Source organism: Monodon monoceros, unplaced genomic scaffold, assembly GCF_005190385.1.
Source record: "Monodon monoceros isolate NGI ecotype Baffin Bay Population unplaced genomic scaffold, NGI_Narwhal_1 Super_Scaffold_2, whole genome shotgun sequence".
NCBI lineage: Eukaryota > Metazoa > Chordata > Mammalia > Artiodactyla > Monodontidae > Monodon > Monodon monoceros.
In genome coordinates this window covers 9271691-9286247 of record NW_021703776.1, presented here as the reverse complement: position 1 = coordinate 9286247, position 14557 = coordinate 9271691, and the positions used below count along the sequence as shown (strand labels likewise).

Here is a 14557-nt window from a genome sequence, read left to right as displayed (position 1 = left end):
CTCGCCAGGGGAACCCTCTCGGGTCCTCACAGGGGGGTCCCTGTGAGGAAGGTAGCAGCATCTCCACTTTCCAGACGGGCAAACTGAGGATCCTCCCCTGCCCACGCCCTGAGCACAACTGCTTCCTGAGTGAGCCAGGACAGGAAGGGGAGCCCCTCCCAGAGCCCCTACCCCGCCTCTATCTGAACGTGGTCCTGCTTCCTCTCCCGGGGGTGAGGGGCTGGGAACACTTCTGTTCAGAGATGGGGCTGGGTAGACACAGGCCACGGAGCAAGGGGCTCCCCTCATCTCCCCCAAAAGTCTCCCCCACTACCCACTCCTCAGAGAGCCCCTCCTGAGTCTACAGAGAATGTTCAGCTGAACCCCACAGTCTCAGCTCTGCCTCCCCTGTGTTCTAGAATAAACCCCCTAGGCGGACTCCAGAGACCACTCAGAACGCACCCAGAACCACACGGGGTATGCAGGCAGGGCAGGGGGGCTTCTTGTTGAAGAATTGGCCCCGAACACCAACCCAAGAACACCTGGGTCTTCTCCCTAGTAAGAGGATTCCTGAAAATCACTCAGAATGGGGGACCCACACTTGATGGGCGCTCAGCGGACACAGGGGAGGGAGCTGGCATGGGAAGCGGTGTGGGTAGAGCTGGCAGTGTGGTGGCACCAGCCAGGAGCACCAAGAGAGAGGGTCTTCGGGCACCTGGACCTGGACGGGCAGAGGGGCAACAGCCCTTTTGCCAAACGTGCCCCAGCCCAGTGAAGAGGGGGCTGGGGTCCCTGTGGACACCCACCTCAGAATCACCCATCAGGCTGGCTCTGATTCCGATTCCTGGGCCCGCTCTAGGCCTCCGAGCCAGGCTTTCCCGGGGGCAGGTCAGGAATCTGCGCACCGTGATTCCAACAGTCTCAGCCTTGAGAGTCCGTGGTTAGAAAGAGTATGGGCCCAGGCACGAGGGGCGGCAGCAGCCCTGGGGCCGACACCAAGGGCCCCCCCCCCAGAAACGGGAGATCTGCCTTGCCCTGCACCTTGCACCCGGGCTGGGCCAGCTGCAGAAGAGCCAGCGGCCTGGAGGGGCCACAGCCAGGGAGGCAGCAGCTCCCACAACCAGCTCCGAGGACCCCGAGCCCCCCTGCGGCCCTCCTGGACCCGCGGCCGAGGCCCTGCCCTGGGAGTGGCATGGACGTGGCTGCTAGGCACAGCCTGGCGTCCCTTTTAGACAGAGTCCTGGGCGCCATCCCGGCACAACTGAGTCAGCGCACGGGCAAAAGTGCCCAGGAATCCTCCCTGATGAGCTCCCTGGGTGCCTCTGAGAACGTGGGCCCGCCCTCCCCCCGTGCCACCCGGCTGCTTCCCGGTGTGGTCAAGGGCTGGGTCCTGGGTTCCTCAGGAGTCCCTAAAGGGACCAGAGGTGCAGAAGGACAGGCAGCTGTGCTGCGCGGACAGGGGCCGCTCACGGCTGAGGCGGGCAGGCGGAGGCTGACAGGCCCCGGGAGATCTGCACCAGCTTCCGGGGTCTGGGGTCCCAGCAGCTCCTACGCTTGTGTCTGAACTGAGTCCCTACTCAGTCTGGGGTTTCAGAAGGAAGGGGCCTACCGTGGGCAGGGCACCCACACTCCCTGAGGCTAAGACCTGGGCTCCTGGGGCTCCACGTGCCCCCAAGGGGCAGCTGATCCCCATCCCAGATGGCAGTTCCAGGGGCCCCGGGCTGGGGGGACGGCAGAGGTTCTCCAGAATCAGACCTCAGACCTCAGGCCTCAGGTCTCAGACCTCAGGCTGGGGCTGTGCCTGGTGTGGTCTTCGGTTTCCAAACTTTTTTCTCTGTAATCAGGCCGTCTTGTGGCTTTTCTGAAGCCATGGAACGTGAGGCCCCTGTGTGTTTTCACCAGAATCATGGATCAGACTTACAGAGTGGTGGGCAGGGACCCGTCCAGGAGGAGTCCAGCCTTGACCTCCCCCAGAGGGTTGCCCCAAAGTCCCTGCAGGAATCCCTCTGGGTCAGGAGGAGGAGATGTTTCCAGGGGCCTGAGGGTGGGATACTTCAATGGAGAAGGAAAGGGACGGACGCCTTTGGGGTCCCCCTGCTGGCTGTATGGGAGAGCTGGGACCCCTACCCCGAGGGCTACTCACCGATGTTGGAATGCTTCAGAAGACGGCAGATTCGAGCCTCTCTCTCCAGCTTCTGGTGATCTGGGGACAAAAAGGGACACGGTATCACCTTGTGGCCCTGCAGCCAGTGACACCCTGTGCCCCTCGACTGCATGCTGGACAGACTGCCAACCACGAGACTCACGGCCAGGAGGACCTGGCCACCACCTCCCTCAGTGCCCACCCGGGTGACCGCTGCCTGCCCAGGGGACACGTCACGTTGTGCCCCCCACCCCCACCCCGATCCCTGGCTGGCAGTGTTGGGCTGGAAGAGGCTGCCCAGTGCCTGGGGTGAGAGGCCCATGGGAGATGGGAGCGGTGCTCACTCGGGGCCAAAAGTTTCCCCAGGTGATTCAGGAAGAGAAAATGCCATCTCTCAGCAACAGAACGGACAGCACCAATTCAATCCTTCACTAATTTGTCCTAATTCCAGACTCTGCAGAGCTTTCTGCTGAGGCCTAATTTGCTCTTCAGAAGCGGCTGAGGGGCTGGCAGAGCAGGGCTGTCGGCCTGCTGGGGGCGTCCAACCAGCGCTGCGGGTCAGCATGGGCCTGGGCCGGCCTCTGGCTGGACATCTGGGCAAAAGATGCTCGACCTGACCCCTACCCCTACACACAAACCTACAAAACACAGGCCTGAATTTTGACGGGCCCTGGTGCTCATTGCAACGTCAGCAGCAAGAGAGTCAAAGCCTCAGAGAGAAGTCACCCCCGGTAAGACTGTTGCTGGTCCCTTCCCCCCTCCAGCCCTGTGTCCCTGCACCCATCCCCAAGAGGCACAGGACCTCAGTTCCAGAGGCCACCCCCCCCAAGGACCAAGCAACTTATCAGCCAGAAATTTTATCTTTCAAACAGAGGTGCCAGGAGGATTTTAAAAGCTGATGGAGATTGTCACAGTAAAAAACTAAAAAAAACACATTTCCACTGAGAGGAGAAGGCAGAAATAAATCACACAACAGAATACACCCATCAACGTGTGCACATCACCCCAACCTCCCAACGTGAGGCCAAGTGGAAAAAGCCGCTCACGGAGGAGGACCCAAACCGCGCTTCGTTCACATGGAGACCGACACGCACGGCACCGGGCACACGAGTGGCCGGACAGTGAAGAAAGGTGGGGATTCAGGATGGCAGCTGCTCCAGGGCGGAAAGTGACTGGGGAGGGGGTGCTCGGGGCCTGGGACCCCCCCGCCTCGCCACTGCTTGCACTGAGCCCTTCACTGCAGGGGCCTGGGGAGGACATTAATACACCAGACAAGACCACAGGACCGCCTGATTCACCAGAGAACGCCTGACAGCCCTCACTAGCGGGACACAATTAATGTGCTAATTACAAAATGTCCTCAGAAGCAGTAAAGCCACTCGGCAGGCCTCCTCAGACCTGCCAGCCCATCCCTGCCTCTGCCTGGGGGGAAAGGACCCAGCCACCAACAGGTCCTCCGGCAGGAAGGGAGCCCGCTGGCTAGTGTGTGGTCAGCTCTCCCTGGGCCATGTGACAAAGGCTGGGAGAATCAGGACAGTCCTGAACACGGACATACCTGTAAACACACATGTGCCTCTCCTGAATGGGAAAGTCATGCCTGCAGACAGGAATCTCTCTGGGAACACCTGGGGCATCCAGCTGGCTCTCCCTCCTCTCAGGATGGGCACTCAAGCCTCCCGGAGATGCTAACACCTCCCTGAGCTGCCCACCCGGCTCCCATCTGTCTTGCCAGGCCCCTTGGCCCTGGGAGGGCTCTGGCAGAACCGCAGGGCAGGGGCTGGGCGTTCGGGACAGACCCTCGCACCCTCCCTTGCTCCCTCCCTCACTCCTTCACCTCCACATCCAACACAGCAAGCACTCTTGTGGCCCATCCTGCCGGGGCGGGGTGGGGGGGGGGGGGGGTGGGCGGGGCAGCTACAGCATCAGCAGGCAAGATGCAGCCCAAGAGTCACCATTAGGAGGGATAAGTGGAAAGCGGCCGCAAAAGAACACAAGCGGGGTGGCTTTCACTTTTCCGTCTGTATGAAGCTCCAAAACAGGCAACACTAAGCATAACCAGGTGGGGGGCGGATGGCTTTCCATATATGTGAGGCCCACTCTAGAGAAGAGCAGGGGAATGGTTCTCGCAACATCCAGGACCACAGCTCACTCGCAGGGTGGAATTAGGAGGGCTGGATGTGCACGGTTGTGGGTTTGTGGGTTGTTTTGTTCTTTCATAGTGTTTCTTTTTACATTTATCATTCTGAACATTTTTCAAACTTAAAGTTGCAAGAATAGTACAAAGTACTGTTGGACCGCACTTCTATATAATCTCTGTCCTTCCTATACATACACTTACCTCCTCTGAAGCATGTGAAAGTAAGCCCCGCATTTGGTGTCCTTTTACTAGGTAACACTCGGTGTGTTTCATAAGAACAAGGACGTTCTCTTACATAATCTCGGGGCAGTTACCCCACTCACTAAATCCAGTGCAGATACGATACTCAATCTAACCCACAGTCTACGTTCCAATTTTGTTCCTGTCCCCATAATGTCAGAGCGGATTCCTCCTGATGTGGATGGCACCTGAGCAGCTTACCCTCATGCAGATGGGGCCAGAGGAAGGCTGAGGTCAGAGAGAGACAGGAGGCTATGAGGCGGTGGGAGCAGGGGTAGTTTTCTCTGGAAAAACTGCCTGATTGCAGTCATAGATAAAAACCAGGAGAAAAATCCATGTGGGACTCCATCTTTGGAAAGCAGATAACAAACAACTATATCTTTTTACTGAATCTTGTCACCAAGGACAGAGAGCCTCATCCAAAAAATCTGGACCTACTCCGAGGCATGTTCGGGGGGATAAATTATTTGTTTGGGGTCAAGAAGAGACACCATTACTCAGCCATAAAAAGAAACGAAATTGAACTATTGGTAGTGAGGTGGATGGACCTAGAGTCTGTCATACAGAGTGAAGTAAGTCAGAAAGAGAAAAATAAATACCGTAAGCTAACACATATATATATTTTAGTATAACACATACTAAAAAAAAAAAAAGTTTCCGATGAACCCAGGGGCAGGACAGGAATAAAGATGCAGATGTAGAGAATGGACTTGAGGACACGGGGAGGGGGAAGGAGAAGCTGGGACAAAGTGAGAGAGTGGCATGGACATATACACACTACCAAATGTGAAATAGATAGCTAGTGGGAAGCAGCCGCATAGCACAGGGAGATCAGCTTGGTGCTTTGTGACCACCTAGAGGGGTGGGATAGGGAGGGGATATGGGGATATATGTATACGTATAGCTGATTCGCTTTGTTATAAAGCAGAAACTAACACACCATTGTAAAGCAATTCTACTCCAATAAAGATGTTAAAAAAAAAAAAAAAATAAAGAAGAGACACCAGGCTGCCCAGCCCAGGTGCTGGTGTCCACCCCACGGCCACGCAGGTCACTGACACTCCCGGCTGTCCCCTTTCCATATTGGGCCCAGCAGCACTCAGCCAGAGAGCAGCTCTGAAACTCTACATCACAACACGTGGTCCAAGCTGGTAAAAGTCCAAGTGTGTACATCACATCAAGATAGTAACTGCTTCACTCTGGGTGGCAGAATTACGGGTAATTTTTATTCTTTATATTTTTTCCCCAACTTGGACAACAATCTTGTGTTACTTTTATCATAGGGAAAAATATTGGGTTTTTTTAGAAGTTTGATCCTGTCTCCAGTGAGCACAAAGCCACTAGTTAAATATGATGAGGGTGTGTCATAAAACCCACTATGGTAACAGTTGCCCTGGAATTAAAAATCTAAGCTGATATTCCATGACTTCAGATGGGAACCAGAAGCCACAAGAAGGGGCTGGAGGAGGAGGCTGTCCCTCTCCGGCCCAGGAGGCCCATCGCGGGCCCAGCAAGTGGCCATGTGAGGAAGAATCCAGCATCCTAACTCTGCCCGCATCCTATGATTTTCTTTCTACAAAGTTGAGGCATCACCTCTGAATGTCCAAATGAACATCGTAAAACCCACCATAGACATGGTGGGTTTAATTTAACCCAGTCTGGTTGGCAGGAAGTGTGTCCTGGCTCTAAACCACCAGTGGGAACCTGGGAGGACACCTCCACCCCACCGCGTCCCCCAGCGGACAGCAGGACGTGGGACCGGCCAGCAACCCCGAGCAAGCCCTGTGACCTCTCAGAACTGCCGCACCTACTCATCCCTGCCAGCCTCTCTCGTTCCCGGGGCCCTGGCCCCAGGGACCTGCCTGGACTCATAAGACCATGGCAGTGACCACCAAGCAGGCCCGTGGAGAGAATGCAGTCAAAAGGCTGCCCACCCCACCCAGAACCCATCAGCACCCCGGGCACCCCAGCCCAGTACCCCCTCCTGATGGAGGTCCCAAGAGTCCTCCTGCGCAGCCAGACCCTGCCCTGCCCACCGCAGTGATGGGCAGGCAGCGGGTGACCCCAGGAGGGGCCAACCAGGCACCTGCCAGGGCTGTGGAGGCCACGGTGCCTCAAGCCCAGCCAAGAGGCTCGAAAGGGCCCTCCCAGGGCTGTGGGCTGGTGCCCTGAGGGTCCGGGTGCCCGGAGCTGCCCTGAGGCCCAGGCACCTGTTCCTCATGGCCCTGCTACCACGTCGGCTGGCGTTTTGTTACGGAACATTGGGACGTGTCTCGGAACGTGAGCCACACCTGTGCAGGTTTGAACACAAGGACGCGTGAGCCCCGAGAACCCACCCCACTGACACCCCCGTGCATCCTGTCCCCAGGTGGCGTTGGGCCCCCTTTCCAGGGTCGGTCCCTGCATCACCCCTCACGTGCCCTGCCTCTGGGGTCTGAGGGCGACCTCTGAAATAGGACATGGAAAAATGGGGAGCCAGGGAATGAGGGCACAAGCTAAGCTCCCCGCCAGCCTCCAGAACCCCACCCTGTCAAGGCGAGACCTCTCCACCCTCCTCCCCGCCACAGACCCAAGGCCAGCACTGACCGTGTCCCGGGGACCCATGGGACATTGGTCCTGGGTCCCAAGGAGCAGGTGCAGCAGTGTCGTGATCCCTGAGGACAGCAGAGTCGGGGTGTGGGGGATGGTGCTGCCTGAAGGAGACTCAAGGGGGGACGCCGGGGTGGGGTTTTGGAGGAGCTTGCCGTTCATGGGGGCACAGACTCGGTTCTCACACCCCCTCTGATGTGAAGCTCTAGGGAACTCCTGAGTTCAGCCATCTCTTAAATGCTCGGGTGCCTGACGGATCCACACCCCACATGGAGACCAGCCTAAGTGCCTGCGGGCCTGTAGCCAAAAAGCGACTGTCTTGCGTCTGGGGCAACCTGACGTCCACGCGACACTTACACCTGCTCCCGCGAGGGGGCGGCAGAGGCAGAAACATGCTATTTATTTCTCCTAGCAGAGAAACACCCCATCGATAAAACACAGCGTTCACTTATACTCTATAAAAGCGCTTATCAAACAAAACAAATGCACTTTACTCAAAGACACCAGCGACACTGGACCTGCCATCACCATCTGTCACCCGCCTGAGCTCCTGTCACAGTCCCTGAGGCTCCAGACCCTCAGCTCTGTGGCCCATGCCCCAGCAACGCGGGACCTGGAAGCTTCTGGGTGATTCTGCCTTGATCTCTGTGCAGGCCCACCCTGCACTCTGGGGGTCCCCGAGGTGTGGCGCCGGGTAACCCGGGAAAGGAGGTGGCCCCGTGCAGCCCTGCACGCCTCACGCTGGGTGCACACCCCACACAGGATGGCAGTTCCCAGACCCCAGGAGCCCCCAGGAGGTGGGGAGGGGCCCGCTTGGGGTTGTCACTGTGCCGTGGCTGGCACCCACCACTGCGAAGGGGATGGGTCAGGGGACCCCAAGGGGCAGGAAGAGACAGGCGCTGCCACGCGTGACCACAGGGGGGCGCTGTCCACTCACTGTAAGCGTTAACTTTGACTTCAATAACTCCCCGTGGAATGGCATAGAGAGACTCAAAGCGGCTCTTCCCTGCCACGAACTAACTCATCAACAGGGCGAGTCCTCCCAGGCAGGGACCCCCAGGTGGGGGCAGCCGGAGCTGAGTCAAGAATGAAGAGGTAGCAGCTGAGGGCAGGGCGGGAGATGCCGCCCTTGGAGGTGGGAGAGGATGTCGGTGGGCCCTGCTGCATCCTGCAGGGTAGGGCGCACCGCAGGGTCGAGAAACAGGCACCCAGAGGAGCTCAGAGTCCCCGAGGCTGGTGGCCTCCCTCACAGCCCCCCAGTGACAGCCGCCTTCCCAGCTGCCACCTGCTCCCTAGCTGTGGGTGACTCACAGCAGAGCGGGGCGGTTGGGGGATGAGAGGAGTCAGGAGAAGGGCAACGGAGGGACGTGGGTGGGCGCCTGGCCCCTCGCCAGCTGCCACGAGCGGCAGCAGTGCCGTCACCGGCAGAAGGACACCCGCGAGGCGCCGGGCACGGGCAGAGGAAGGACGGGGTGGCGGGGGGAAGACAGGAGGCCCAGCCGTGAGGAGGGGCTGCCACCCTCTCCCCGGGGCTCAGCCTAGGACAAGTGCGGCCACGTCCCGGGAAGTCAGGAGTAAGGACAGGTCAGGCTGGACCGAACATGAAACCCCACGTGAAAAGCCCACACCGCCTGGCACATGGAGGGATTCAGGAACGCTCTCTCCTCCCCGATGCCTACTGGACCCCCCTAGCCCCTTGGGCCGGGCGGGCTGTGTTCACTGGGAGACCTCACCGGCACAAGGGTCTCCGCGGACTTCTGCAGTTCCCCCCCTGCCCACCCTGGCTGGAGGACGACCTGGCCAGGGAGAGCTGGGGACGAGGGGATGGAAGAGGGCTCTGCTGGAGTCCTGGCCTGGGACATGGGAGGCTGGGACACGTCAGGGAACCGGCTGGAGATCGTGGGCCACCATGGCTGCTGCCCAGGACACTCCGCCAAATTCAGCACTTCCTGGACACCGAGTCAGCAGGGATCTGAGCTTCAGGTTGGGGTCAGGCCCCCACCCCGGGGTCACCATCCATTTCTGCACTGAAGCATAGACGCCCACCCCTTGTGGCCAAGGCCCCAGAGGGTGACATGTCTACAGAATCACCTGCCTGAACACGCAGCATGGGGGTGCGGGTGCGGCTGGAGGACGGCAGCTGCGGGGAGTCCAGGCAGCAGCCCCTGCCCTTGGCTGCCTCGCCTGTCCTCACCCGGGTGGGTGTGACCAAAGGCCAGGGGTCCTGCGCCAGCCAGAGACAGTGCCGCCCCTCCCCGGGGGGGGGGAGGTCAGATGCCCACGCTGCCCACCTCAGGAGGTCCGAGGACAGCCGTAGCCTGCAGGGCTGGGGGCAGCTCCCACGTCCCATCCTGGCTGTCCAGCTGTTGGCTCCACAGGGTGGGGGGCTGCCCAGGCTCCTGTTCCTTCCAGGCTAACCCAGCAGTGAACCCAAACCAACGTCGTCAAGCTGGGGTGTGGCAGGCTCGCCTATGGGCAGGGCTCCGGTGGCCACGGGGACACCGGACACAGGGCCCTGAACGGGACCAAGCCGTGTTCTCTGAGTCTGTTTCCCATGTGTGAAAAGGGTTGGGGGGTGTTCCCAGGGAGAGGCCACGGAAGAGAGGAAATCCCAGCTGCCGGCCCCTCCCCGCTGCCTGCCCACAGAGCTGGGCACCTGGCCTGTCATCCTCGCTGCTATTCTCGCTTCCCTCCTCCAGCCTCCGTCCAACACGATACTCAAGACCCCAGCAGTTGTCTCCTCTACAGGGGCTTCTATTCTTCCAAAGGGAGGTGGGGGTCCGCGGCTGCATTGGACAAGGGCAAGGACCCGTTGTCCCCAGGTGACCCGCGCCACTGGGCCCCGGGATGCGTCATCCGGGGTTCCCTCCTCTCCTTCCCACCCATCTCCACCGCCTACACCATCGGATGGCACAGAGAGCTTTCTAGACTCTTCAGAGGCTCACGGATATCCACACCCCACTTCATGCGGGCTCACGGTAATCACTGCCCAGCATCAACTCCTTCACTTAACGTGTCCCAAAGCTGTCAGGGTCCAGGGGAACAGAGCGTGGGAACACGGGCCGGAAGCTCTTGTGGTTCCAAGCTGCTGAGTCAGACTCTGACAGGACATCCTGGACATTCGCAGCAGCCAGTGGGGTCCACAACAGCGCCCATGGCACCCTCCCGCCTGCGCACCTCACCCTACCACCTACAGTCCTGCCCTCAGGGTCCCAGGAAGGGGGTGAGCAGGCCTGGGGGTGGGTGGACCAGGGCAGACAGAGGCCAGTTCAAGTGTAAGCACCAGCACCTGCTGACCCTGGAGGCTCCCACCTCAGCTTCAGCCCCTTTCTGGGTGCAGAAGGGACAGACTGCAGGAGAAGACAGGACTTTCGGGAAGGACGTCCCCAAGCCAGGGCCTCGGTGGCTCTCGCCTCCCGACAGGGCCCAGGGGGCTGGTGGGAGCGACCCCAGGGGCAGCGCAGGGTCCTGCAGCGGGGCCTGACCATCCGGTCACCGTCAAGGGGTACAAGCTGGTTCAGGAGCTGGAGGAAGGTCACAGGGGAGCGTTGCCCTGGGACCCTGGTCGCTCCTCTGCTCCAGAGCACAAGAGCGTCTGCGGGTGGCCTCGGATTAGCCTCTGCTGTCTGCTCTTCGGCTCTTCACAGGCCCCACAACCTGCCCAGGGCTCCCCGTGACATAGGGCTGTTATTAACATCGCCTCCAACTTTCAGATGGAGGACGCGGCACAGGAAGGCCGTGGGGTAGGGCATCGGAGCTGGGCCACCAGCCAGGGGGGCTGGCGTGGAGGCCTCAGCCATCCTATGGTCTTTCTCCTGGGGCTTCTCAAGCCTTCAACGGGCTAACATGCTTGACCCCAGCCTGCTCACCCAGGGAGCATCTAGGGCCCTGGGGGCATCCCATCCTGCTCTGCATCCAGCACTGGGGTCCCCAGGAAGGTCTAGTCACGCTTCAGCCCCTGGCGGGCACTGGCAAAGCCATGATTATGAAAAGAGCAGCTCCCATGGTACTTTCCCGTGTGTGTTTTCTTTTTAAAAGGCGGCACGCAACCAGCCATGATGACACCAGCGTCACCTGGCAGCCACCCAGGGAGGGCACCTGTGTGGGTCCCGCAGCTGCCACCGCCTCGTTGGGACAAAGAAAGGGCCCTCGAGGGGCACGGACAAGCTGCCAGGTGTATGGGAGCTGGGCCAGCGACCTGCCGCTCCCCACACCGCAGTGCTGAGGCCTCTGAGCTGTTAGCTGGCCACGTGGTCCCCAGAGCCCTCACTCTGTGGTCCCCGTGGCCCTTCAGCTGCTCCTCCATGGGAACAGATTCGCCCTCTTCAGGCTCAGAGCCGTCATCACCCAACACGGGGCACAGCTCAGCTCTGAAACAGACGTGGCATTTCATGATGTAAGGCCTGGCACTGAGGCCCCGTGTGATGTGCTGCCCTGATGTCCGGTGAAACCGGGAGGGCCCGAATGGCCTAGCTGTAGGCTCCCCAGCCCGCTCACCCAGCCAAGCGGCCCCCCTCCCAGGCAGACCAGGAGCAGAGCAGACCTATCCCCAAGTGGTGGCCTCGGTCCCCTGCCAGCAAGGAATTATTCAAACAAGCAACCACATCCCCCTGGGGCAGCCAGGGGCACCCCACTCTCTGGTCACCTGCTCACTCTGCCCCGAGTGCACCCGAAGTGGACTGCATGACGTGCAGTGTCCTCCCCGGGCTCTGAGCCTGTGTGACACAGACTGCTGTCCATCTCAGCTGTCCGGGGTCCCCATCCAGTGTTTGGTCATGCCCACGACCCTAGGGCGGGCTCCCACGCTGACTAATAGGCAAAAAGGAGGTGATGTGAATAAAAATGACTGTCCTCTCGAGTCCTCAGTTTTGTCAACTGTAAAATGGGACAGTATGACCCTCCAGTACAGTAGGGCATGGTGACAGCAGGAGCCCACCAGTGGCCTCCTCCTTTCCTTCTTCCTTCCCCAGCCCCAGTGCAATACGTCCTATGCCGGGGGTGGGGTCTCATCACAGCCCACCCCAAGATAGCACCCGTGACACTGCCACAGCGCGGCGTGCTTTCCAGGCTAGGGCACGGCCCCCAGAGGGTGCAGGGCTTATTCTGTCAGGGTCCTACTGAGACTCAGCAAAGCCTCTGGGACGCCTCCCTCCCACCAGCCTCCTCCTTCCATCTGTAGTTACTGGTAGCCCAGACCACCACCTCCCAACAGACCCTTCCTCCAGCTCAGTTCCTGAGTTGAAAGCGCTCTGCTCCCCCCACCCCTTCATCATGTTCATTAGGGACCTACTGTGCGCAAAGCACAGCCTTGGGCTCAGGGAGGGAGACCAAGAGGCCCCTGTGCACCGCCCCGCCCCACCCCACCCCACCCCCACCCCACCCCCGGAGCTGGGAGACAAGCTGGGAGACAGAGAGCCAGCCTGCTGGGAGCCGGGGGCTGCCGTGCTGACTAAGAGGGTGGGTCCTCAAGCCTGTGGCTGCCCCTCTGACCCTACGCTCACCTCCAGGGGGACCCTTGGTGCATGTGGGGTGCACAGGGCTGCCGGTAAGGACCCCTCCAGATTTGGGGAATGACAGGAATGGCTGATAAAACAACCCCACAAGGGCCCAGGAGTTCGTGGAGATTTCCTCCCAGTAACCCTGGACCAGTCCACCTTTTAGGCGCTGCCACCTCCCCACCCTCTCTTGACCCTCTACAGCTCAATGGGGTGGGCACCGCTGTGGCCTGAGTTCACGGAGCATCGCTATCAGGCCCCCCCAGCCCGTGGGACTCAGGGTTCACAGAGGCAGCCGTGCCCCAGAAACAGACACACCCCAGAACCAGGGAACAGGGCCACGGAGCTGCCACATTCTCCTCCTCACAGGTGAGGCCACCAAGCACACGGAGTGGCTGTCCACCAGGACCCCTGCCCACACAGCCTGGCCTCCACCCCCTTTCTCCTCTCCTGTCTTCACCCCAGTTTGGGGAAGTTTTGACTTAGCCTGTTTGAATAATCAATTAATGACAAAGATCTCTTCTCTCAACAAGTCTGTTTGGCATTGCCTGATAAAACACAAAACGACCAGTTAAATCTGAATTTCAGGTAAGCAACAAGTTTTTTTTCATATAAATATGTCCCAAGTTCAGATAAATAATTTTCTAATACAAGTATGTCCTGTGCAGTTTGGGACGTATTTGTCTTCAAAGATTTTTCACAGCCTATCTGAAATTCAAATTACTTCTAAATCTGGCCACCGCAGCCGGTTCCCTCATTGCTCCCCCATCCTCCCCCTGGCATGGGACTGGGGGAGGGTCCCCCCTGCCCACAGGGGCCCCCAACTTTCCCTCTTCCTCCCTCCCCACCTGTAGGTGGGCGCCCCCAACTCCGCAAAAACCCAAGTCCTGGCAACAGAACCCGGGAGGGATGGGTCTGTCCGGTTAAAGACTGAGCCTGGGGCCAAGGAAGGGACCCTCCTACTCCACCCACCTTCCGGGTCCCTAGGAAGACCCCTCCCACTGCCCAGGGTCCCCTGGAGCCCCGATTCGAGAGCAGCTTCGACCAAAAGCTGACTGGGGGTTTGGGACATACTTATTCTAAAAAAATATTGTTTATCTGATATTGGAACATTATACGGTGAGGCCCTGACTCCGCCCCTGGGGCGCTAGGAGCTGCCAGGGAGGGGCAGGGGCGGGGCCGCGGAATAGGCGGGAAGGGTGCCCAGGCTGGGGAGGGGTGACCGAGGGGGGAGGGGGGAGGGGAGGGGAGGGAGAGGAGCCCAGCGCCCGCGGCGCATGCTCAGCCGACCCTGCAATGCGGCGCCGCGTCCTCCGGTAACCCAGTTCCGCGGATTCCCCGGCGCCTGTTATCCTCTGACAGGGTCGTCTTCCCTTTTGTGGGTCGCGGGGGGCCAACAGGAAAGCGGCAGCGCCGGCTGCAGCAGGAAAGCCCCCGGTTCCTGCTGGGCGAAGGCTTCTGGGCAGGTTTGGCCGGGGTGCAGGCTCAGCCCCAGAGCCCCTAGAGGCCAGACAGCTCCGCCCTGTCACAGCTCCGGCAGGGGTGCCCCCCAAGGCAGAAGGGGCCACACAGGCCCTGCGGAGGGGGTGGCCCCAGGTGAAGGTAGCTGGGGGTAAACTGGGCATCAGCCTGGGGGCGGGAGGAGGCTCAGAAGTGAGCCCCAGATCTCAACGTATGTGGCCTGTCTCCTCACCTGTGCGCTGAGTCCCTCACCTGTGCGGTGAATCCCTCACCCGAGCCGTGAGCCCCACCTATGCAATCAGCCTCCCACCTGTGAGGTCAGCACCACCTGTGAGGTCAGCTCCCCATCTGTGAGGTCAGCCCCCCACCTTTGAAATCAGACCCCCACCTGTAAGATCAGGTCCCTACCTGTGAGGTCAGCCCCCCACCTTTGAAATCAGACCCCCACCTGTGAGATCAGGCCCCTACCTGTGAGATCAGCCCCATACCTGTGAGGTCAGCCCCCCACCTTTG

At 60.0% G+C, this 14557-nt stretch overlaps 1 protein-coding gene across 6 annotated transcripts in view; it reads right to left on the bottom strand.

Annotated features, from left to right (window-relative positions):
• Window positions 1-14557, bottom strand: part of CAMK2B (calcium/calmodulin dependent protein kinase II beta) — a 95279-nt gene that overhangs the window by 41255 nt on the left and 39467 nt on the right. For all 6 annotated transcript variants that reach the window (XM_029233200.1, XM_029233202.1, XM_029233199.1 and 3 more), the window contains exon 3: window positions 2123-2182. In XM_029233200.1, coding sequence (XP_029089033.1) covers window positions 2123-2182 — 60 coding nt within the window. The remainder of the gene's footprint in view (window positions 1-2122; window positions 2183-14557) is intronic.